We start from the raw sequence: 23870 nt of genomic DNA on the forward strand, positions 1-23870 counted from the left end.
TCATCTCTAACAGAGTCTCTCCACTCGCTGTCTCATAGATGTACTGTTTCTGCTGCGTGTCTCTTCTACAGATACTTCCATGGGCACTGTTCTTCCAAATTGGCTTGTATAATTCCCGCTCTCTCTTTCAAAACAGTCCGAACATGTGCCGCCACCAGCTAACATCCACTTACTGTCCAACTTCAAACTCACAGAACCAACTTTTCATCTTCCTCGTTTATTCATTCAACTGCCGTTTTCCGGAACAACCTTCGTTCATATGTATTTCCTGAAAATTACAGTCTACAGAAGTTCAAGTCCAATGCCAACAAATATCTTCTTTTGTCTTCTCAACCTCCAACCCAAGCGTGGTACTAAGTACTATAGGTTCTAATACCTCTCATGTTTGGGGTTTACACAAAAAAAAAAAAAAAAAAGAGTGGAAATAGGTTTCCTGGGTTTTTCTCTCACAAAATATGGTTTTTAGGGTCATTTGCAAATGCATAAAGCATGTATTGTGTTAACCATGTCTGTTCATATGTAACAACTTGACCTCCAGTGGATAAATTTGGATCTTTCAGAAAGATTTTATCAAGCCATCCCAAATTTCATTAAAATTGGACCAAGAAAAATTTAGCAATATTGAGTTATCTCAATGGGAAGGTGCTGATAAATTCTCAGACTATAATAGAAAGAAACAAGATAATCCAATTATGTTCAAAATTTATTCATTATATTCATCTTACAAGTCCACACACTTTCTATAATGATGTTCCAACATTTGTAAACCTCTCAAATAGAAATCAAAAGACTGCTCCCTAAACCAATCTTCTGTTGATCACGTGGGGTCATCATTTGATGCAGGTTTGAATACTCCTTAAATTTTGGTTTTTTTTTTAGATATTGGAAGAGGTAATCCAAGTGTGCAAGATCTGGTAAATATGGGGGATGATGAAAAAGCCAGAAGCTTAGTTCAGCCAGTTCGGCGTGCGTGTGTGTGTGTGCGTGCGCACCCGCGCGAGCGCTGGAGAACTGTTCTTCAAAAGCAGAACTGCTCAGTTGAGCTTTTTCATGCATTTGGCCTTAATTCTGCCTTTGGTTTGTCCAAAAGTTATGAATAATGCTTAGCAGTTATTGCTTTATCCTTTTCCAAGTAGTCAATAAAAATCCCATCCTTTTGGGATTCTGGGTGTGGAACTTATTTGTTGGGGTGGATAACGACTCTGCCTCCATTCCTTTCACTGTTCTTTGGTCTCTGGATCATAATGAAACAACCATGTTTCATCTATGGTCACAATTCATGGCAAAAAATCATTGGCACCTTGCTCCAATTGATGAAGAATTGCAGTTGAAGACAGGACATGCTGTCTCTAACTGCCATTGATTAAGCTTTTGGTCAACATTCAGAAATTTGGGGACCCACTTGGCAGAAAGCTTCTGCATGTCCAAAATGTTATGAATGGCATATACAACACATTCTCTGGATATGCCTAAAGTCTCAGTTATTTTTTTTAGCAGAAATTCATCTATTAGATACTGACATGGTGTAAATGGCATCAACATTTTCAGGCAGCATTACAGAAACTGGTCTTCCTGTCCTCTGCATTCTCAGTGTCAAAAAACCCATTTTAAGTTTTGCAACCCAACTTTTGATGGTTGAATAGCATGGACATTGTAATATCACTAACATAACATGAATTTGCTTAGGTGTTTTTCCCTGTAGATACAGTATTTCATAACCATTCTACCCTTAAGGTTTGGTGAAAGTGATGTTTTGAGCTGACTTTCTTTCTTCATCCTGTAAAAAATATAAATGGATATTAGGGTTTTAGGATTTTTTGAGGCAGATTGGCTGTTTAACCTAAAAAGATATGCTCTTTCATAATTTGACAACCATTTGTCAAAAAAAAAAAAACAAGGAAGTGGCTTGAGCAAAGAATTTATCAGCACTCCCTTGTATATTTAGTATTTAGTATTAGTAATGGCCACATGGTGCAAGGAAGCCTATGGTTTATGCTGCACCAACCAAAAAAAAAAACCTGAATAAAACAATGATAAGAAAAAAAAAACTAATAATTAATAAAAGAAAAGAAAATTAAACCTATCATCCTATGCGTTTCCCTCATTCACAAAGGTAACTATCCAGATGACCTTTGAATTTCCCCAAACTGTCAGCCTCTACCACCCATGTAGGCAACTTATTCCAGTAATTTATAACTCACTGGCTAAAATAAAACTTCCTGCAGTCCAATCTAAACATCTCCCCCCGTAATTTGAATTTATGTCCCCTAGTTCTGGCATCATAGTTGTACACGTTGGCACTAATGATATTAAGAATAGGAGACCGGCGGAATTACTTAACAAGTACAGGTCACTGTTGAAAAAAAGCCGTGAATTAGGGTTGAATTTGAAAGTGTCTGCAATTCTGCCCAGACACGATAGGAGGGAGTATATGATGAGAGCCCTGTCGATCAATTCGGCCCTGGAAAGATTGTGCAAGGCTCAAGGGGTAGAATTTTTTTCAGCCTGGTCTGTACTTGTTAACAGGAGAGACTGCTTCTACAGGGATGGGATACACTTAAATAGAAAGGGTGCAAGAATGTTTGCTGATGCTATCGAGGCAGTGTTAGGTGGGTTGGAAAACTGCTAGATTGGGGGGATACAAGGACTAATAGATTAACAGTAGCCATTGGCAGAGGTGAAAGTGATTCTTGCACTGCTTCTATTGGAATGAGGCGCAGCCTGGAAAATAAGATGCAGGATATTTCAGAGACTGCTGGGAATCATTGGGGTACAAATAAACACATGGGTTGTGTTAGGGTAGCTAAGAAAAAGAATAGGTGCATGTATACTTGCGTGTACACCAACGCTAGGAGATTAGTAAATAAATTTGATGAATTTGAGGTATTGCTCAAAACATCAAAGGCAGATATTGTGGGGATTTCAGAAACGTGGTGTCACACAGATATAAGGAATGCAGAACTGGAATTTGGGAAGTACAATGACTACAGAAAGGATAGACAGGATAGGAAGGGAGGAGGGGTTATGCTATTAGTTAAAAAATACATAAAATCCAAGGAAGTGAAGCCAGTCGACATTGCTGGACAGTGAAGTGTCGAGTCAGTTTGGTGTGAAATAAGCATTGGGAGATCAAAATTGAGAGTAGGAGTGTGCTGTAGGCCTAATGACTCTGATGAGTATAATAAGAAACTGTACAGGGAAATAGAGTGGGCCAGTAAATCAGAGAGTCTTATAATGGGGGATTTTAATTTCCCAGATATTGACTGGAATTTGGGGGCTGGTCACTCACACACTAGCAAGGCTTTTGTGGATTTATTGGATGATTGTTTTCTACATCAGCATGTTCGGGAGGCAACTAGAGGGAGTAATACTCTTGATTTGATTATCAATAGTGATTCTTCATGCATTAAGAATCTGCAGGTAAATGAACCACTAGGTGGCAGTGATCACAGTGTGCTGAAGTGGGATTTACTCAAAGAGGAAACTACCATTAGGGGTAAAAGGAAGGGTTACTGCTTTCGTAAAGGCGACTACGATGGACTGAGACAGTATTTAAATTCTATACAGTGGGACCAACTGATGTTGTTACCAACAGCAAATTCAAAATGGGAAGCATTCAAAGAACTTATCTTGGAAGCTACTAGGCTTTACATACCAACTAAGAAATATTGTTCAAGGTTTAGGCCTAAGTGGATGTCAGATGAACTAATGAGACATATGGCAGAGAAGAAAAATGCATGGGATACATACAAATTAACACGTGACACAGAAGCCTATGATAGATACAAGTTGATCTGTAACCAAGTTACAAAGGAGGTTAGGCAGGCGAAGGCAGATTACGAGAAATCTTTGGGAAGGGATGCAAAGAAAAACAGCAAAGAGTTCTTTACTTATGTAAACTCTAGAAGGAAGGGGATGAATCAGATTGGTCCACTTGATATTGATGGGTCAACTGTTGATGATCCTGCTCAGGTAGCTAACAAACTAAATGAATATTTTGCATCGACATTCACACATGAGGAGTTATTCAGCGAGGGGAATGCCAGAGGTGTATTCAACTCTGGCAGTAACCTAGAGAATCTTGTAATAACTGAGAGTAAAGTGGAGGAGAAATTGTTGAAGATAAATACAAGAAAGGCACCTGGGGTGGATGGGATCTATCCAGTTATATTAAAGGAGCCAGCAAAGGAAGTAAGGAAACCCTTAGCCATAATTATGAGAGCTTCCTTGGACTCAGGGGAAGTACCCATGGACTGGAGATGTGCAAATGTGACCTCAATTCACAAAGGAGGATCAAAGGGCGACACAAGTAATTATAGACCTGTTAGTTTAACTTCTGTTTCCGGAAAATTAATGGAGGCACTGGTTAAAGAAGCACTGCAGGATCATCTAGACAAGACTTCAGTTATAGCTCAGACACAGCATGGTTTTGTTAAGGGGAAGTCTTGCCTGACCAATTTGATTGTATACTATGATGCAGTCACAAAAGAACTGGATGCAGGGAATAACTTTGATATTATATACTTGGATCTTAGAAAGGCTTTTGATACTGTTGCACATGGAAGACTGCTGCACAAATTGGAGCAGTGTGGCATTGAAGGCAAATTGCTGCTATGGATAAAGGGGGTGGTTGAGGGGGAGAAGACAGAGTGTGGTAATCAATGGACACTGCTCATCGTGGACTAATGTTATTAGTGGAGTCCCTCAGGGTTCAGTATTGGGTCCGTTATTGTTTTCTGTATTTATAAATGATATTGATGATGGTATATCAAGCTTAATGTCTAAGTTTGCAGATGATACGAAGGTTGGCAGGGTTGTCAAGAACACTACTGACACTATGCTACTGCAAACAGGATCTGGAAAGGTTGAGCAGATGGGCTGAGAGGTGGCAAATGAAGTTTAACATTGACAAATGTAAAGTACTACATATGGGAAACAGCAACCCCAGAGCAACGTATCAACTCTGTGGTACTACACTGACAGTGGTAGAGAATGAAAGGGACCTGGGGGTGGTTGTGCAGGCAGATATGAAGTTTTCTGAGCAGTGCAGACGGGCTGCAAGAGTAGCTCATGGTGTATTGTCGATGATATATAGGAATTTTTCTAGCAGGGATAAGGAGGTGATTATTCCCTTGTATAAGGCAATGGTCAGGCCACACCTAGAGTACTGTATACAGGTCTGGAGGCCTCATTTCAAGAAGGATGTAGAGATGCTGGAACGAGTACAGAAAAGGGCAACAAAATTAGTGAATGGAACAAAGGTGTGCTCTTACGAAGAAAGGCTTACGTTTTGCAAATTACAGTGTCTAGGGACTAGGCACCAGCGAGGTGATCTGATAGAGGTGTATAAAGCCTTGAATGGTTTGAGCATGCTCAGTGCTGATGGGATTCTTCCTCTTGCTCAGTATAATCACCTGAGAGGGCATAAATTCAAATTGAGGAAAGACAGATGTAGGATAGACGTGAGGAAATTTGCCTTTAGCCAGCGGGTGGTTTGTTGGTGGAACAGACTTCCATCCCTTGTCGTGGAAGTTGATAGCCTAAATAAGTTTAAGGCTGAGCTGGACAGGTATTTCGAATGAACAGGGTGGTGAAGTGGAAATTACAAATTACAGTGTCTAGGGACTAGGCACCAGCGAGGTGATCTGATAGAGGTGTATAAAGCCTTGAATGGTTTGAGCATGCTCAGTGCTGATGGGATTCTTCCTCTTGCTCAGTATAATCACCTGAGAGGGCATAAATTCAAATTGAGGAAAGACAGATGTAGGATAGACGTGAGGAAATTTGCCTTTAGCCAGCGGGTGGTTTGTTGGTGGAACAGACTTCCATCCCTTGTCGTGGAAGTTGATAGCCTAAATAAGTTTAAGGCTCAGCTGGACAGGTATTTCGAATGAACAGGGTGGTGAAGTGGAAATTACAAATTACAGTGTCTAGGGACTAGGCACCAGCGAGGTGATCTGATAGAGGTGTATAAAGCCTTGAATGGTTTGAGCATGCTCAGTGCTGATGGGATTCTTCCTCTTGCTCAGTATAATCACCTGAGAGGGCATAAATTCAAATTGAGGAAAGACAGATGTAGGATAGACGTGAGGAAATTTGCCTTTAGCCAGCGGGTGGTTTGTTGGTGGAACAGACTTCCATCCCTTGTCGTGGAAGTTGATAGCCTAAATAAGTTTAAGGCTCAGCTGGACAGGTATTTCGAATGAACAGGGTGGTGAAGTGGAAGTGGTTATTTTTTATTTATTTATTTATCTATTTTTTTTTTTTTTTTTTTTGGCTGATGCTGCATAAGCTTGCTTTTTTGCATCAAATGCCTCTACTAATGCTAATGCTAATCATTTATAATCTTGAAAATTTCGTCCTCATTCATTTTATGTGATGCCTCTCAGAGCCTTAAACACCTCAATCAAATCTCCTTTAAGGTGTCTAGTTTCCAAACTCTGCAACCCACACATTCGAAGTCTTTCTTAATAAGAACACCCTTTTGCCGATCTCACCAGGCGAGTTATATGTCTTTGCACCCTTTCAAGAAGCTTGGTGTCTTTCTTTAGGTGGGTTCTCCATACTTGAACACAGTATGCCAAGTGTGGTCTAACAAAAGCCTTATATAATGGGATTATCACGTCCCTATATCTACTTGCAAAAGTTTGATAGATCATCGATAGGACACCATGGGCCTTCCTTGCAACCTGTTTACAATGCTCAGAGAATTTCATGTCTGACCGTATCGTTAACACCCAAGTCCCTTTCCTCCAGTACTGGGTTTAGTTGAACTCCACCAAGTGAATAAGTTATTTTGGGATTACTGTTTCCCAGGTGTAATACCTTACACTTTGTTGGATTAAAGCATAGCTGCCATTTTTCTGACCATTCCTGAAGTCTATCTAGGTCTCTCTGAAGCTTGACAGTGATCATTAACTACTCTACCAATTTTAACATCATCTGCAAATTTAGACATCATGCCCTCTATCCCTACAGCAAATGTCATTTATGGAAATTATAAATAGTGGTCCTAATACTGATCCTTGGGGAACCCCACTTCTTACATCAATCCAATCTGAGAAATAGCCATTTATCACAACCCTCTGCCTCCTGCCCTGAAGTCATCCTGCTATCCATCTAAGGATTTTCCCAGTGATTCCAACCTGTTCCAGCTTATAAAGCAACTACTCATGTGGGACTGAGTCAAAAGCTCTGCTGAAATCTAAATAAACAGTCAAAATTATTCCCCAAATCCAGCTCATGAGTGACCCTTTCAAAATAGAAAACCAGATTTGTTAAACATGATTTTCCCTTTACAAAACCATGCTGAGTATCCTTGAGAATTTCAATTCTATTCAAATGATCCTGAATTTGACCCTTGATCATTCCCTCCATGATTTTCCCTACCACTGAAGTCAGACTGACAGGTTGATAATTTCCCACTTCACTCTTAGAACCACCCTTATGTATGGGAGATACATTGGTACTTTTCCAATCCAATGGAATCTCCCCAGAGTCTAGTGATGCTCACATAATTAGCCTCAGTGGTTCAATTCACTCACTTGCCGCCTCCCTTAAGATTATAGGGTATATTCCATCAACTCCAGGAGCCTTACTGGCCTGTAGGCTCGAAAGTTTTTTCATTAAATAATCTTTCGAAATTTCAATATCATTAAATACATATTTTTTATCTTCGCTCCCACAATTTCCCATTGCCACAAAAGGTTTTTCATTTGTAAATATCAATGCAAAATTACTGTTGAGTTCATCTGCAATGGCAACTGGTGTATTTAATACTATCCCCTTTCCCTTACGTAAAGGTCCGATCTGGTTTGTCTTGCTCTCCTTAGCATTTATATATGTGAAGAATTCCTTATCCCCCCTCTTTTCTCTGTTTGCTAGCAATTTCTCATAAACTGCCTTTGTCTGTCGAACCTTTTCTGTGGCTCTATTACAGATCATCTTGTAGCTGTTATAGGCTTCAGTACTTTTTATTGCTCTGTAACTTTTCCATGCCACCTTTTTCTGCTCTAGTAATGTGGCAACTTCACTATTCATCCAACTTGGAACCCTGCTCGTGGAGTATTTTTTTAATGGTAAATACGCATTCAAGGTGTCTGTGATTAATGTTTTAAAAGCATACCACAGTTCAATTGTATTCGTTCTCTGTGCGATATCTACCCAATTAATAGAGGCCATGTAGCACCTTAAGGCATTGTAATTTCCTTTTCTGAAATTATAACCCATTCCTTTGCCTTTTACTACTGCTACCTCTCTCTCTTCATCATCCACTGTAGAACTCCGTGATCACTTCCTGCTACTGGTTCCTCTACTGTCAGTCCTGTTATGTCATCTGATTCATGGGTGATGATGAGGTCTAGGATATGCTTTTTCTCTAGTACTTTCCCTGACATGTTGATACAAATAACAGTCATCTAGTTGATTTAAAAATTTTATTCCCCATGTCGAGTTTCCATCCCATTTACTCCAATCAATTAGAGGCAAATTGAAATCACCCATAATAAGACATTGATGCTTATTTGCCCATTCCACTTGCATGTAGAGGCTTTTGTCATAACCTTCACAATCACCTGGTCTGTAGATTACTCCCACTTTCATTATACCTTTGTTTCCAACTATCTCACACCATACAGATTCTATACTAGTATTTGAAACGTCTGAATCCGGGAAAGCTATGTCGCACTCAGGCTGCTTCTGATAAGAAGCATTACCCCACCACCTCTTCTATCTAACCTATCCTTCCTAAATACATTATACAAGCCGTACTGAAACTCATCATCCCCAATTTCCAGGTGGCACCACATTTCCGTAAGCCCTATTATGTCGGCGTTACTTGTTTTAACCAGCAGTTTGAATTCACTCATTTTATTGACGACACTTCTAACATTACTATATAAACAATTAAGAATTACTGTTCTTGTATATTTAACTACCCTAACACAACCCTTGAAGTTTTTTAGGCTCTCTTCCCTGGCATTAGCTACCTGCTCACTTGAAACATTTCTGCCCCCAGAACATCTAGATAATATGTCCAGTTGGGGTAACAGATAAGAACTCTTGAGGTATGTGCAAGAGCTACTTTGACCAATATTATCATCAGATAAATGCATGTCAGTATTACCCACATCCTCCCTAACTAGCAGTTTCCCTGAACCTTTAAGGTATCCTCAATAATACTGGCAAAAACTTTTGCACCACCTTTTTTAAGTGTATCCTGTTTCTACAAAACAAATTCCTTCTACCTACAAGTGTGGGCCAAGCTGATAGAAATTTCTCCCCAAAAGTCTTGCAGAGTCCTTCAACTCTTGAGTTAATCTACAAGGCTTTTAACATATAATCCCTCCTATGATGTCTGGGCAGAATTGCAGACACACAGATATTGTGGCCTAGCTCGTGGCATTTCCTCAGCATGGTCCTGTATTTTTCCAACAAATCGTCAGATTGTGTACGTTTAATGTCATTAGTCCTCACATGAATAATAATATTCTCTTTACCCCCCTTAAAATCTGACAATCTGTTGGTGACATCATTAATAGTTGCTCCCGGAAGACATACCCTGGTTCTACTCCACCTATCCTTATTACAAAAAATATTCCGCATTTCCCTGATAATAGAATCTCCTAATAAAACAAAGTCCTTTTGAACCAGAGTAGTTTGCACTTGGTTTTTCTGTTTTGAGGCCCAAATCAGGAGTGCATCACTTGGTTTGTTATGTTTGTTATTTGGTTTTTATGAGCATTAGCAACTAAGGCCATATTGCTCCGGGGATATGCGGTGGTCATTCCCTGACCTTTCCGCATTCTCCGTATTTTTTGGTGGTTACGGCTCGAACCCCGGTCTAATCAAGAAGCGTGTGCACGCACTGCTGCTGCTGCCCACCTGGCTTCGGAGGCGCCCATCACTTGGTAGATTGCTGGAGTCATGAGTCCCTGACGAGCTCCCAGATGCATTATTCGCGAGGGCAAGCACCCATTTTTTCAGTGACTCCATCAGTGCGCCAAATTGTAATTTAAGATCAGTTCACTCCTTACATTGATCACAAAGAAAAGAATACCCAGGTGAGCTATGATTAGTCACCAGGTCGACCTTGGAAAACATTCCACAGGTTCTGCAACGGATAAAATCATGACTCACCCATAAATTGCCATCGGCTATTTCCCTGTGAGTCACGATACCCTGTGACGTGTTTAAGGCAAATCTCATAATTGTCATTATAAAATTAACTAAATATTAATGAAAATTAACTTTAAAAAATGATATCTATAATATTATAAAAATCAAACTGTTACAGGAAAACCTATAACAAAATAATCCAACAATATATTAAATAAATCAAATATTTAAAAGCAATAATCAACAGTAATCCAATCCACTAAACTGAAGAGACCTGACGAAGCATGTCCACTCACCTCAAATGCCAACACTTGAAAAGGAAAGTCAATGATGGAAACACTTCCTTTTATATGATGGAAGTATTTGAGATGTTTGGGCATTACATTTATAAGGAAAAAAGTCAGATTGACATCAAATTTTCACCACATGCTCTCTGGAAAGATTTTCAATCAATATAGAATATACAGTGCTAATATGCAGGAATGTATATTAGTACTCTAGTACTGTAAGGCTTACAAGCTTTCATGTTTGGAGTGACAAAAAAAAAATGGTACCTTTAGTAATCATTAAATTCATATTTTGAATTTACTGAAATACTGACATAGGAAAGAAATAATTTTAATAATTTTTTATAGCTGATAAGGAAACACATGTCCATTCTGAAGATTTTGGTAGAGATCTATCTAGTGTGCAGACACTTCTCACAAAACAAGTAAGTCATAAAAAAATAACTTTAGGCAATATTTTTTGTACTGGAAAGTAAATATAAGATATATAGTCATACAGCTATTCATGTGAAAACATTTTCAATCTCTAGATCATGCGTGAAACATTAACTGCAGGTATGCAAGTTTTCCATAGCTGCAGCTGTGGAATTCCTGTCCACATTACCATTAAAAAAAAAATCCCCATATGAAATAATCATGCAGATTCAAGTCTGGCAAGTATGATGGCCAGGATATACAACTCCAATGCATCCAAGATATTGATTTAAAATCACTCTCATATGAAAAATATTCACTGAAGAAATCAAAAACTTCATTTTGATTGAAGTTTTTGATTCCTTAATTGAAGTCTTACCATATTTTATTGGAAAAATATTTCTTACATATTAATTTCCATGCCTTGAAGACTTGGAATAAAATGATCTTGAAGAACTTGAAGTAATGGTTGGATAATTGAAGTAACTGTCATTAAAGTAATTTTAAAATTGTGATACGAAAAATTCTGATTTGATTTTTGAAATAATTTCACTCTATATTGAGCAACTGAGTAAATCAAGAATAAATTAATATATTATAAATTAATTAGATAGTATGAATCAGAGCTGTAATACTCAATATGTTCTACATTGATAATAATATTAGTAAATTAATAAGGAGTTTACCTTAATATAGTACGTGGAACACTTCCGTATGATACCCTCCAGAAATTAAAACGGAAAAAACGAAAAAATCGACAACTTACCGGTACATTAAAGTATAATATAAATAATTAAAGTAAAATATGAATAATTAAATAATCAATTTAACACAATTCAAAATCAATTTAAAACAATTAAAATTCAAATTAACGCAATTAAAAGAATCTAACGAAAACCTCTTGTTGAAAATCGTTTTGAATATTTTCGTTAGATTCTTTTAATTGCGTTAATTTGAATTTTAATTGTTTTAAATTGATTTTGAATTGTGTTAAATTGATTATTTAATTATTTATATTTTACTTTAATTATTTATATTATACTTTAATGTACCGGTAAGTTGTCGATTTTTTCGTTTTTTCTGTTTTAATTTCTGGAGGGTATCATACGGAAGTGTACTATATTGAGGTAAACTCCTTATTAATTTACTAATATTATAAATTAATATATAAATAAAGACTTAATATAAATAAATTAACATTTATGTTCAAAGTTTTCATTTTTATGTATTTTCAAAATTTCATGAAGAAGTATTTTAGTTATTTTGTTTTCTAATCTCTTATCTACCTTTCTTTATCCTCTGAAATCTATTTAGTTGCCATTTCACCTTATCATCATTGAAATCTTAATTAATTTAGAACACTGGAGAGTCAGATGGATAAGAATAAAACCAGTTTCCCCATTCTTCCTTAAGATCAACAGTATTTAGCATTCTGTATCTTCCACCTTAAATTCTCAATATCTCATTTTTGAATTAATCTGCCTGTCAAACCTCTTTTTGAGTAATGTGATTTCTTTGATATTTGGTCAGTTGTTTTCTGAAGAACTTGGAAAAACTTCTTGTGTTCAGGCTCTTGTCTCTCTGCTTAAAAAAAACAAAACAAGACTGTAAAAATTAGATTGCTTTTTTCTTTTCATAGTCTGAATGGTGCTTAGTTTAACAATTTCTCTGTTGATGGGGTTAGGTTCATTAATGATACAGCTTAAGGTAAACGTTTTAGGATGTAAATTCAGAAAAGTGCAATGTATGTAGCAGCTACTGAATGGAGCCTTTTATTTTTATAAATCCCCCTTTACTGTAAAGGGGTGCAGATAGGCATTATACTGGTATCTCCCCCTCTTAGTGCTCTTTATTGGGGCTGTAAAAACAGTTAGATGAATCCACATTAAACAGGAGAGATTTACCCATAGAAAATAATGTAAATAATTTTAACTGCTTGGTGCAACCAGTGTTTCTAGCTGATTTTAAAGCATCATTTCCCTATATAACAATATTAAATGTAGCAGAAACATTTACTGTTGCATCTACATAAATTTTAAATACATAAATTATGCAAAAAAGCTTACCTTAAAATTATAGAACCCTGTATGTATACTGTGTTAAAATTATAGAACCCTGTATGTATACTGTGTTAAAATTAAAGAACCTTGTATGTATACTGTGTATACATTATTCACAATAACATCTTGGGATACTGTTAATTTTCAGATTACTCAAAACATACTGTAAATCTAGTGCTATCCCAATTCCATTCTTTTTTTTTTTAGAATATCCATTTTATTGTCCAGTGATAAGTTTTTTTGATAGCTTTCCATCTTCTTTGTGTTATTAGCACTAGATGACTCCCTTGATCTCTTTGAAGCCATTTAACACCTTCACTACTGGCTTGCCAATAACCTTTATGACCTGAATTCAAAAATTACAGTATTGAGCCAATCTGGATTGGGTAGGGCAAAGACATTTATGAGCTTTCTCCTCACTATGGTTGAATTGGTCACCCATTGGTGAAGTTTCTGGTTTTTCTTTCATCAGATCAGAAGAAAATGGTACTTAAAGTCAGTGATTTTCCCTCCAAGCGAATTAAAAACCTCATGACACACATGTACATCAACATGCAGTTAACATGTTAAAAAAACGGGGGTGGGGGGGGGTTGAAATTAACTATACAGCAAACTAAAATCAATCATGTGGATGCAGTATGCATATAAACAATACATAAATTAGAACTGACTGGAAATGAAAACTGAACTGTAAACAGCTTTGCTGAGGTGCTACTGTACAGTGTTCAGCTAAAAGCAACTGCCTGTGAAGAGAAGTTTTATTAACAACATTTCAGTAAACTTCAGTTAATTAGAACCATTTTCCCCAAAAGCAACCATTGGCATTAACACTGCTGAGCAGTAGGATGTATAAAGTGTATATTTTTGTAATATGCAAGAAGTGATACACATGACCGTAGTGTTTTATGGTCATGGACACAGAAAACTCATGCCAGTACAAATGGCTAAAGAAAATTAACACAGAGATGTGAATTACTTATGGGCATGGAAAATAACTTTTTGGACAATAAACAGATAGCTTTTAAAGTTTCTACTTGTCATAAATTGTAAATCCTTTACAGCATTTATAGTTCAGCTAGCAAGTCATATGTTTTCTTGTCAATTAGAGTATCAGTTAAAGGTCAATCTTTTTTTAATTATCAAATTCAAAGACTGCACACTTGAAGGCATGGACTCTGAATTACAGTTGATTGGACCACACTATAGAAGGTCCTCATGGGTAGCACAGTTGGTATATCCTCCTCCCCCACACTGTGTGGAACAGAACTGAGTTCAAATCCCTTCAATGATGCACTGAATTTTTATGGGTCTTTTTCACAATATGGCTGGCTGAGTTAGTCTGTCTCAGGTGAAGGTAGCATGGTTTTCCTTCCAGCAAATCAACCACAGAACACATGCAATATGCAGACATTTTATATATGGTGCCATATGGCCTAAGTTGCTGGTACACCTAAATCCCTACAATGACAAACAGCTGTAGCAGGGGACAATTGTATATACATTTTATTTAACTAATCATATTTGCAAATAAAAGAATATTATTATTATCATACTATATATATATATATATATATATATATATATATATATATATATTTTTTTTTTTTTTTTTTTTTTTTTCCCAGGAAACATTTGATAATGGACTGACAACCTTTGAACAAGAAGGAATTCAAAGTATAACAGCCCTTAAAAATCAACTAGTAGCTGCAGGAGATGAACAGAGCACTGCCATTGAGAAGCGCCATAGTGAAGTTATGGGGAGGTAAAGAATAAACATTACTTTGTTCTTAATTATAAATATAAATTTTTAAAGAATATGAAATTTTATATTTATATATCATCATATAAAGAATAATTTTATATTCTTTATATAACAATGCATAAATATCTGCAAACGTTTTTGTCGTTTTTTTTCATCTTAAAAACAAATTCCTTTCCTGCAATTTTCAATAGCTTACAGCTTCCAGCAGTTACATACTACCAAAAAAAAAAAAAAAAACATGTTTAAGCACTAAGCTATGAGGGATGCATAAGGGTCATAAATAGCTACAAGATACATTTAATGTCTTATGGTAATTCTAAGAATATTGTAAATAAATTAAACAAAATTTGGGCTTTTGTTTAGATCAGCCAGTGCTAATAAAATAGGACTAATGGAGATGTGGTTCCATTCAGAGATTAGGGACGAAGAATTTCATTATAATGAGTACAGCAAGATCAAGAGAGATAAGAAGGGTCAAAGTGGAGGTGAGGAATCATGCTTCTTATCAAAAGCTCTCTGAAAGTGATCAGACTGTACCCACAGTTAGTTCAAGTTCAGATGGTTGATGTGGTCTGTGTGGTGCAAAGGACTTACAGTAAAGGAAGATGATAGTCAGGGTATGTTACAGAAAAATAATTCTAAGGAGTATGTCAAAAATTAACTTGAATGGGCAGCCAAGTGTGATTTTCTCATTATGAGTGACTTCCGCCTGCCTCTTATAGATTGGAAATAACAGATATATATATAAAAATAAATGTTTTTATTTATTCCATCATATCAGAGAAAGTATAAAGCTATAATATCTTAAGGTACTGATGAATAAGACAGGTGAAAGCTGATTGTGAGAAATCTCTATCAGAGAGGGCTGATATTGATTATGATGCTGATAGGAGATCAATATTTGATTATTAATTGAGTTTATTGAAGTGTCAGAAGGGGCCATAATATTGAACAGAATTGAATAAATAAAAAATAAGTTTGTATTATACAGAAAATAAATCTGATTATTAGCATCTAATGTTTTAACTCTTTGTCTTAAGTGGAAATTTAAAAATTTTCCTATTTCTTTTATATGTGGTGAAAGAAATTCCTAATGTGGATAATTGACTTTGAATTACCCAATAACATAGCCACTAAACTTTGATTTATCTATTTTTATTTATTTATTTTTTACCATATAGAATAGGAGGGTCAAGGGCAAAAAAATTATTTGAAATTACCAATATTTCAAATTATTCAAGCAATACTGTATGTCCCTAGTACGTTTATTATCTTTCAGCCACGGACCTAGGTGCCAAGTGCATTCAAGGCCAGTTGATCCCAATGTTTTTCTCTCAGTAGTTCATATTTAAGCTGTTGTACTTTAAAAAGTCACACATAAGAACACAAGATGAAAATTCACCTTGCTTTTCTTGGTATGTATATTACTAACTTTAACTAACTCTTTCAACTGCTTGATCTCTTAGTAGCACTGCTCCTTCCATCCCCATGGTGGGGCTGGAAATTGGAGAAGGAAAGTTAACCCCCCAGTGCAAAAAGGAGCAAACCACGGAATATTTTAAACAACTATCCTCCACTTGAGCAGCTTATACATTAATCATGCTTTGTTAATGAAACTGGTCACAACACATTACTGTCAAAAATACTTTGCATAGACACGTGGCAGTAGGAATGACCCTCATTCCTTATCTTGCATTCTCTGTTGGACAGATCTATGAGTACAGTCAGTCCTCGTATATAGCACAATAGTTGTGTTCCTAGAAACCCTCATGCAATATAAATAACAGGCCCTATGGGAAAAATAGGGTTAGGTGCTGACCACCCAAGATTGAACACACATTTGTAACCAAAACATTACCAAACACAATAAATAAACGTAATAAAATATTGCTAATGCTTTTACTTCTTTCGTGAGCAAACTTGTTCTTTGTTTGATCTTCTATCCAAATAGACATTCCATCTCTTCCAATTATTTGTGTCTTGATCTAATGGATTTTGTTACACTTTGAGACACCTTTTTTTTTACACTTTTGTTATACTTTTTTGTTCCTGCTATGAAAGTTGTTTTTATTTTCTCTGCATTCTTTCTAATTCTCAGCATTGCTTCATTTAGGCCTGTAGCATGTGCAATATCACATGGTCTTTCATTTTGCTCAGTGTTTCACAATTTCATATTTTTTCTCTATCGACAGAAGAGGACTGGCCATAAGCCTTACCAGGGAAACCCCGGTGGGCCGGAGACCAGAAGTGTGATTTTGGCCATAAACACTAATATGAAGCTGCTACAAATTTTCCCGTGTAAGAATTTTTGACCCAGTCCGCCTCTGTCTATCTATATTGCTTTTCTTTTTTTCTCTGAATCTGTAGTATCTTCACCAGGATGCTTCCTTTTAACACCTTTTAAATATTTTATTCATTTTTAGGGAATAAAGTACAATTACAAAATGAGGAGGCACGCTTGATGCACATAAACAAAGCTGCGCGCTTGTAACAACTGAATAAACAACACCGTAAAGGCAGAGGCACACTATTTACACCTCATTAGCTCACATTTTACTAAAGCACATTTTGGGGTTTACTACTATAAAACAATTTCCAGCTGTGTTTCTGCTAGTTTGTTTGTTTGTTATTTGGTTTTTATGAGCATTAGCAACTAAGGCCATATTGCTCCGGGATATGCGGTGGTCATTCCCTGACCTTTCCGCATCCTCCGTATTTGGTGGTGACGGGCTCGAACCCCGGTCTAATCAAGAAGCGTGTACTACGCACTGCTGCTCCTTCCCACCTGGCTATGGAGACTCATTTCTGCTAGTGGAATCTGTTATAAACTGGTAGTAAACTCGACCTAATTGCATTTGCGATAATACCGATAGCTGGAATTGTGTGGGTTTTTATGTTATTATGGTGAAATGTGTTTCCCCTTCACTGATATAAAAAACAAATACATTTTCAGAATCTTCTCTTCATTCCTATTGTGTTGCGTTTTTTTATACAGAAATGCTAAGAAAATACAGTGGGTTCACCCAAAATGGTGGGAGACTCAGATCAGATGATTTATTGACCAACACTGTGAATCAAAAGCATTCTGGAACTCTGCTAAACTGTCAACCTTATGCATTGTATTTAACAATGCATGTATCCCACATGCATTGTTAAATACCTCCAAAGGGGTAATTGCAGAGTGAGAACCTGATGAATGTCAGAGAAATTGAACTGATCCAGGAACTGAAAAACCAAAAAGTCATACAAGCCAAATGTATCATAATGGGCAAAGATGGCAAGCACATTCCCACATGAAACATTACCTTGACATTCTTGCCATCTCAACTGCTGAATACAGCCATATACCAAATCCTGTCAGATGCTATAAATGCAAAAAATGTGGTCACTCCCAAAGATCTTTTCAAGGAGATATAATCTGCCCAAAAACTGTGGGTCAAAAGCACATATACAAAAATGCTGAAAAACCACACTATCCAACATCCAGCCTTCTCTAAATCCTGTGAGTTCTGGAAAATAGGGGGAAAAATTTTTTTTTTTTTTTTGAAATGTAGGATAGAGCAGAAAGCGGCTTACCAAGATGTAAACAAGCAGATTATTCTCAATGCACCTAAACCCATATGCAACATTGATCCACCAATATCAATCAACAGCAAAACAAACTGAAGCCTCAGTTCCCCCCCAACCCTTTTCAGGTTGGGCGTGATCAATGCTCTCATCTTTAAAATAGACACCCAAGGAACAGAATGCTGCAGAGAGAACTAACAATATGCCAGTTACAGTTTCACCAATTGCATCTCTTACACCAATATCATAAAATTGAAAACGTTGGCTTCAACTAAGAAGACAAATGTTACCCTAATGAACATGGATATTGGCAACAGTGTTAACTCAGATGAACCATTCCTAGATTTTCATGCAGAACATGACATGGACACCTTCCTGTCTATACTGTCCAATTCCAAAAGAGCAGATGAAGCTGGATTTCCATAAACAGTCTCAGCTTGAAGAGCAGTCAGAAGTCCTGCTCTACCAAAACCAAATAATGGACCATATCATACAATGGAACTGTAGAGGCTCTTTCAGCAGCATTGATGATGTCAATGAGCTAATCGGTCATTATTATTCTGTAGGCATGTGCTTATAAGAGAGAAATTTAATAACTCAAGTATCTCCCTCAGTTAAAAAATTATGCCTCTTTCGACAAGACAGATCCAGGGTCCTGAGCTGGATATCATCATTCTTCTCTTTCTTGGCGATTCCTTTCTACTTCTGACCCTTGTTTCTCTCTCTCTCACAGGGTAATTCTGATTTTTTTTTTTTTTTTTGCTGGTGCAGCATAAGCCTCAGGCTTCCTTGCACCATATGGCTAATAATAATACTAATACTAATAATACTAATCAATGGGGGGGGGGGTCTTGATAAAGGTATAAAAGATACCTGAAGGGAATCAGTAAAATGAATGAGGGAGGTAAATTTTCACTGGTAGAAGAGAGAGAGAGAGAGAGAGAGAGAGAGAGACTTTTTAGTGATGGGGAAGGTATGAGTGATAGCAATCCCCCCCTTTTCTGTTTTTTTGGTAGATGGAAAAAAGTCTGCTTCTCTGCATGATTTATCCATTATAATACTAATGCTAACACAGTGGAACCAACAAAATGATAGTAGATAAACTATAGATATACAAGTAATAATTTATGTCTGAGGATATTATTGAGTATATCTATAGATTATCCTATATCAGTGATTATTTAAATTATTGATGTTAATGGGAACAATATTTTGGATGATGAAAAATTTTACAGGCAGTCCTCAGATTTATGGCAGGTTATGTTGTTAGAAAAGATGCTATAAGCCAAAAATGATTTTATCATAAAAACATTGATAAATATGCTGGGAAATTGCATTACTGATCAAGGATCAGATATGCAAATTTTTATAGATATAAAAACTAATTGATGTTTAATTAACTACCAAGATATATGAATTGTGTAGTAGTATATTTGTAATATAAATAGTATAATTCTTTCAACAAAACCACTCTTACTAAGTATTATCACTTTTCTCTTCTCTTTTAATGTAATAGTCTGCCTTTCTTTTATGTTTATTTACAACATTGTCACATGTGCATGATCCTTCAATCTATTAGCCGTTTTTAAAGGTGAAATAAGTCAAACAAATGCTTAAAAAATCACCAGACTGTGTACTGACAATTATCTTTGAAACATTTTGGAAAGCCAACTATGTGTTGTATTTTTCTTTATATGAAAAACTAGAAGAGGAATTGAGTTAGCAATGTGCTGTAAGTGGATCAGACTGCTAAGCATATTTTTAAAAACTTATTAAAAATTCATTTTTGTGTGTTAATGGCATTTTCGTCAACATTTTTGTATTGATGAAATTTTTGTCAACTAAAAATTTGGAATACACAGACATATTTTTTTCTTATTTTACTTGTATTAGTGCTGTATTTGTACTGTACTGTTTGGTGAAATATAAATAATAATTAAAAAAAACTGTAAGTAGACAGCTATAAGTAATAATACAGGTAGCTGTTGAGAACTCAACATTGTTTATATTCCCTTAACACAGCTTATATGCTTAGCCTACTGTATTAATATTATTACTGAAAGATAGTTTTGTAGTCAATTTAAAATCATTTTATGTTTTATCAGATTATTGATAATAGTAGCTGCCAATTTTTTCTCAGTAGCACTCACATGAAAACTCAGTAGGTCATGGGAATCTACTGAACCTATAACTCTATTCAATAATGGAGATATCTTGAATATTTAATAGGAAAAAATTCTTGGAAGACATTGTGAATTCAAGTGGGTAAACACAGCAGTTTTAGAATTCTAAAGAGCTATAAAAAAGCCTCCAGGCCTCTGAAAGAAATGTCCTTATTGTCACAGATGCTGTTAATCCTTCCCAGTCAAATTATTTTTTTAGTCATCTAAAACCCCTGTTTTGAGTGACTAAAAAAATCAATGTGGAAGTGAAGTATGAGGAGGTGATCCATTCACCCATGCTGGGAAATTGAATAATGAATCTGAATCTTATTTTGTTGATTGTTTTTGGTAATTCCTACTACAAGTCTACCTTTATTTGGTTCATAAAAAAAATTAGGTTCCATGTTATGCTGTCTGAACTTGGTGATAATATTGTTGAGTATACCTAATTGGAACAATTAGGTATATATCTAATATTTGACCAATATTATCAATGTAAATTATGCAAGTCCTAGATAGTAGCATACTAATGGCTGCTCTTACAACCCAGCAGGGAAGAAGGGAGGGAGCAAAGTATGGCCTAATACCCGAGGAAGGCTTGAAGTTAAGTTTAGTAATTAACTTGTGAAAATTTATTGCATTATAATTAGCATGATACAGGTTTTTTTTTTTTTTTTTTTTTCATAATTTAAACTTGTGAAACTTATCACTAGACATTAGACTATGTGCATTTGCTTATGTGCATATGCAAATGCATATTGTGACTGTTTTAATAATTAATGCATATAATGTAAGTATTACTAGCAACACTGCATATTTTTGATAAGTTTTACAGGGATTAAACTTGGAAATGTGATTTAAATCATTGAAACACAACGTTACAACAACAAAAAAAAAAGATTTGTTTTAATTCTAATTCCCTCAGTAACATTGGATGAAAGTATATTCTTTGTATGTGTATCACCAATATATTGGACTTTTCCCAACACAAATAAAACATCATTTGTAAATATTATTGCAGATGCAGACAGAAATGCTTTGGTGGAATTTGAAAGTAATTGTAACTGTGGATAACATTTAATTTGTGCATTTTATTATTATTTTTTATTTTTTTAATATTTTATTTGCTATATACATCATTGAATTTATTCCTTAGATGGAATAACTTGTTGGCTGCATCAAAAGCAAGAAAGCAAAGATTGCTGCACATGTTAGACCAGTTCAAACAGGTAAGTTAATTGAAGATTTTTAATTGAATATAATCTTTAAAAATCATCACAGATAAATTAACCCTTGCAGTCCAGCATTATTTTTACTGTCTTCCCCATGCAGCCCATCTCTATCAATCAAACAAATGACTAGTTGAAATGTGATGTTCAAAAATTATTTATTTTTGGGTTTACATAACTAATATATAAAGTTTACATAACTAATATATTACATAATATATAAAACAACATGACAAAATGGTTGATGCTGTATAAGCTTGCTTTCTTGCATCATATGCTTCTACTAATGCTAATGGCCCTAATGCAATATTCCTTCCTTGAAGAAAATATTCACAAAACCTTCCGTCTGGATAATTGATAATGTTTTTACTTTAGAGCCCCTACTTTGAATTGAATTCCTTGTTTGTCCTTTTGCGGGTGGGCAGAGATGCAACACCCAAAATATCTGAAATCTCTTCCTGCTAAATAAATTCTTCAAAAAGTTAATTCTCTCTCTCTATTCTTCAGACCAATATTTCTTTATATCAATTTTTTCATTCAGTCCCATGTTGATAATAACTGCAAAAATCTCCTTTAGTTCATTTAATGAAACCAAACCCCAGTCACACCATACGGAACAGTCAGAAACTATCTTATTTAAGAATTTCCTTTTCCCCTCTCAATTTGTTCAGGAACATCTAGACAATTTCTTACTTTCACAATAAGTAAAGCTCATTACTAGATGGCTGCATGTCTAAATACTTCATTCTAACACAGAGTATAAGTTTCTTTGTGACTTCTGCACCATTGAAAAAAACAATGCCACCTGCCATTAACAATTGAATATAAACATCAGTAAACACCCACTTTGTTTATCAAATTGTTTGTATAAAGTATAAATAGATGGCAGTATAGTGGGAAAACAAATTTTAGTGGTAAGGTAAAGAAAGCCAACACGAAAACCACAGCAAACTACTGGAAACTTACTGGATAAACTGGTTTGATGCTACTGCAGTTTCTCCCTTCATCTGTGGTAAACAGACAGTGTGTGTTATCGGTAATGGCAGTAGAAGTTAAGATTGATATATCGATTGACACATAGGTGTGACGGACAATGTAATGATTAGTTTTTCTCGTTATTAAAAGCAGATTATTGGAGTTCATGAGCGTTTTTGCAATTAAAAATACTGATTTCTTTGTATGTTTTTAAGGTTAGGTTTCCTACTGTGGAAACTTGCTACTGTGGAATATTAATTTATGAAAAAAAGAAAAGGTTTACTAACTAAATTCAGAACAGGGTGCACACTCCAAACTATCAGCTTTTTTTAATTGTATGGGTTGTTTTTAGTGTGTTTTTTTTTAATAGAGTTTCATTTTTGTCTAGTGGAAAAAGGTTAGGTTAGTTTATGCCACTAATTCAGGATGGATTCAAGGAGGCTAGTGAAAAAATGTTAGGTTATGTTATGCTGTAGTGCCCTGTTCTGAAGTTTTGCTGGTTAGGTTAGGAAATAACTGGAAAAGAAAGAAAGATTCTTTATATATATGTGTATCATAACATCAGTCAATCACTTAAAGCTATGATGTTATTGTCTGTTGCACACACCAATCATATGTTGTCTGTCACACCTATGTGTCAATCAATAAATCATTCTTGACTTCTACTGCTGCTACCGATACCATGTGCCGTCTGTTTACTGAGAATGCAGTAGGGGCAAACCAGTTTGTCTAGTAAGTTTCTCATGGTTCTCGTGTTGGCTTTCTTTACCTTCGCTGAATCGATGATGGGTGCACTGGACATGACATGGGACTGGAAGTGGGAATTTTACAATATCATGGTGGGTGCAACATTGGACTGCAAAGGATTAAACTAAATTATTATTTTTAACAGTCCCCAAGTGTACTCTTATATCTGTATATATGTTTTGTCTTTAGAAATTATATGTGTGTATTCATCGGCTGATTTGCATGTTCTGCAAGCTGAAAAACTACAGAACAACTCATGGCAGAAATCTTACCCCTTCATCCAAGATTGGCTAGCTAGAGCCTTGGTTGAAGAACACTGTAGAAACTTTAGTTATCAATGGGAATTGAACCCAAACCTCTTCAAGTGAGTGGCAGTAGATGCCACAGAGGACAGATAAATTGGCTTAAATCCAGCTCAGTGGTAGTCTTCAGTTTGTCTTCATCAGTAGCAGGCAGTCATTCTTAATGCAGTGCATCATCAAATGAATTTCTGGGCTGTGTATGATGACTCACTGTATCTTGTCTGAATGCTGTGCATATGGCTAGACTGG

General features: G+C 35.8%; 1 protein-coding gene across 2 annotated transcripts in view; it reads left to right on the forward strand.

Annotated features, from left to right (window-relative positions):
- The window catches only part of LOC150087841 (spectrin alpha chain-like), a 455664-nt gene that overhangs the window by 361215 nt on the left and 70579 nt on the right, over positions 1-23870 (forward strand). For both annotated transcript variants that reach the window (XM_090369231.1, XM_090369232.1), the window contains 3 exons: positions 10752-10828; positions 14503-14639; positions 21525-21597. In XM_090369231.1, coding sequence (XP_090225357.1) covers positions 10752-10828; positions 14503-14639; positions 21525-21597 — 287 coding nt within the window. The remainder of the gene's footprint in view (positions 1-10751; positions 10829-14502; positions 14640-21524; positions 21598-23870) is intronic.

The sequence above is a fragment of the Mastigoproctus giganteus genome, chromosome 3, assembly GCF_048544385.1.
Source record: "Mastigoproctus giganteus isolate SK-2022 chromosome 3, ASM4854438v1, whole genome shotgun sequence".
NCBI classification, from domain to species: Eukaryota; Metazoa; Arthropoda; class Arachnida; order Uropygi; family Thelyphonidae; genus Mastigoproctus; species Mastigoproctus giganteus.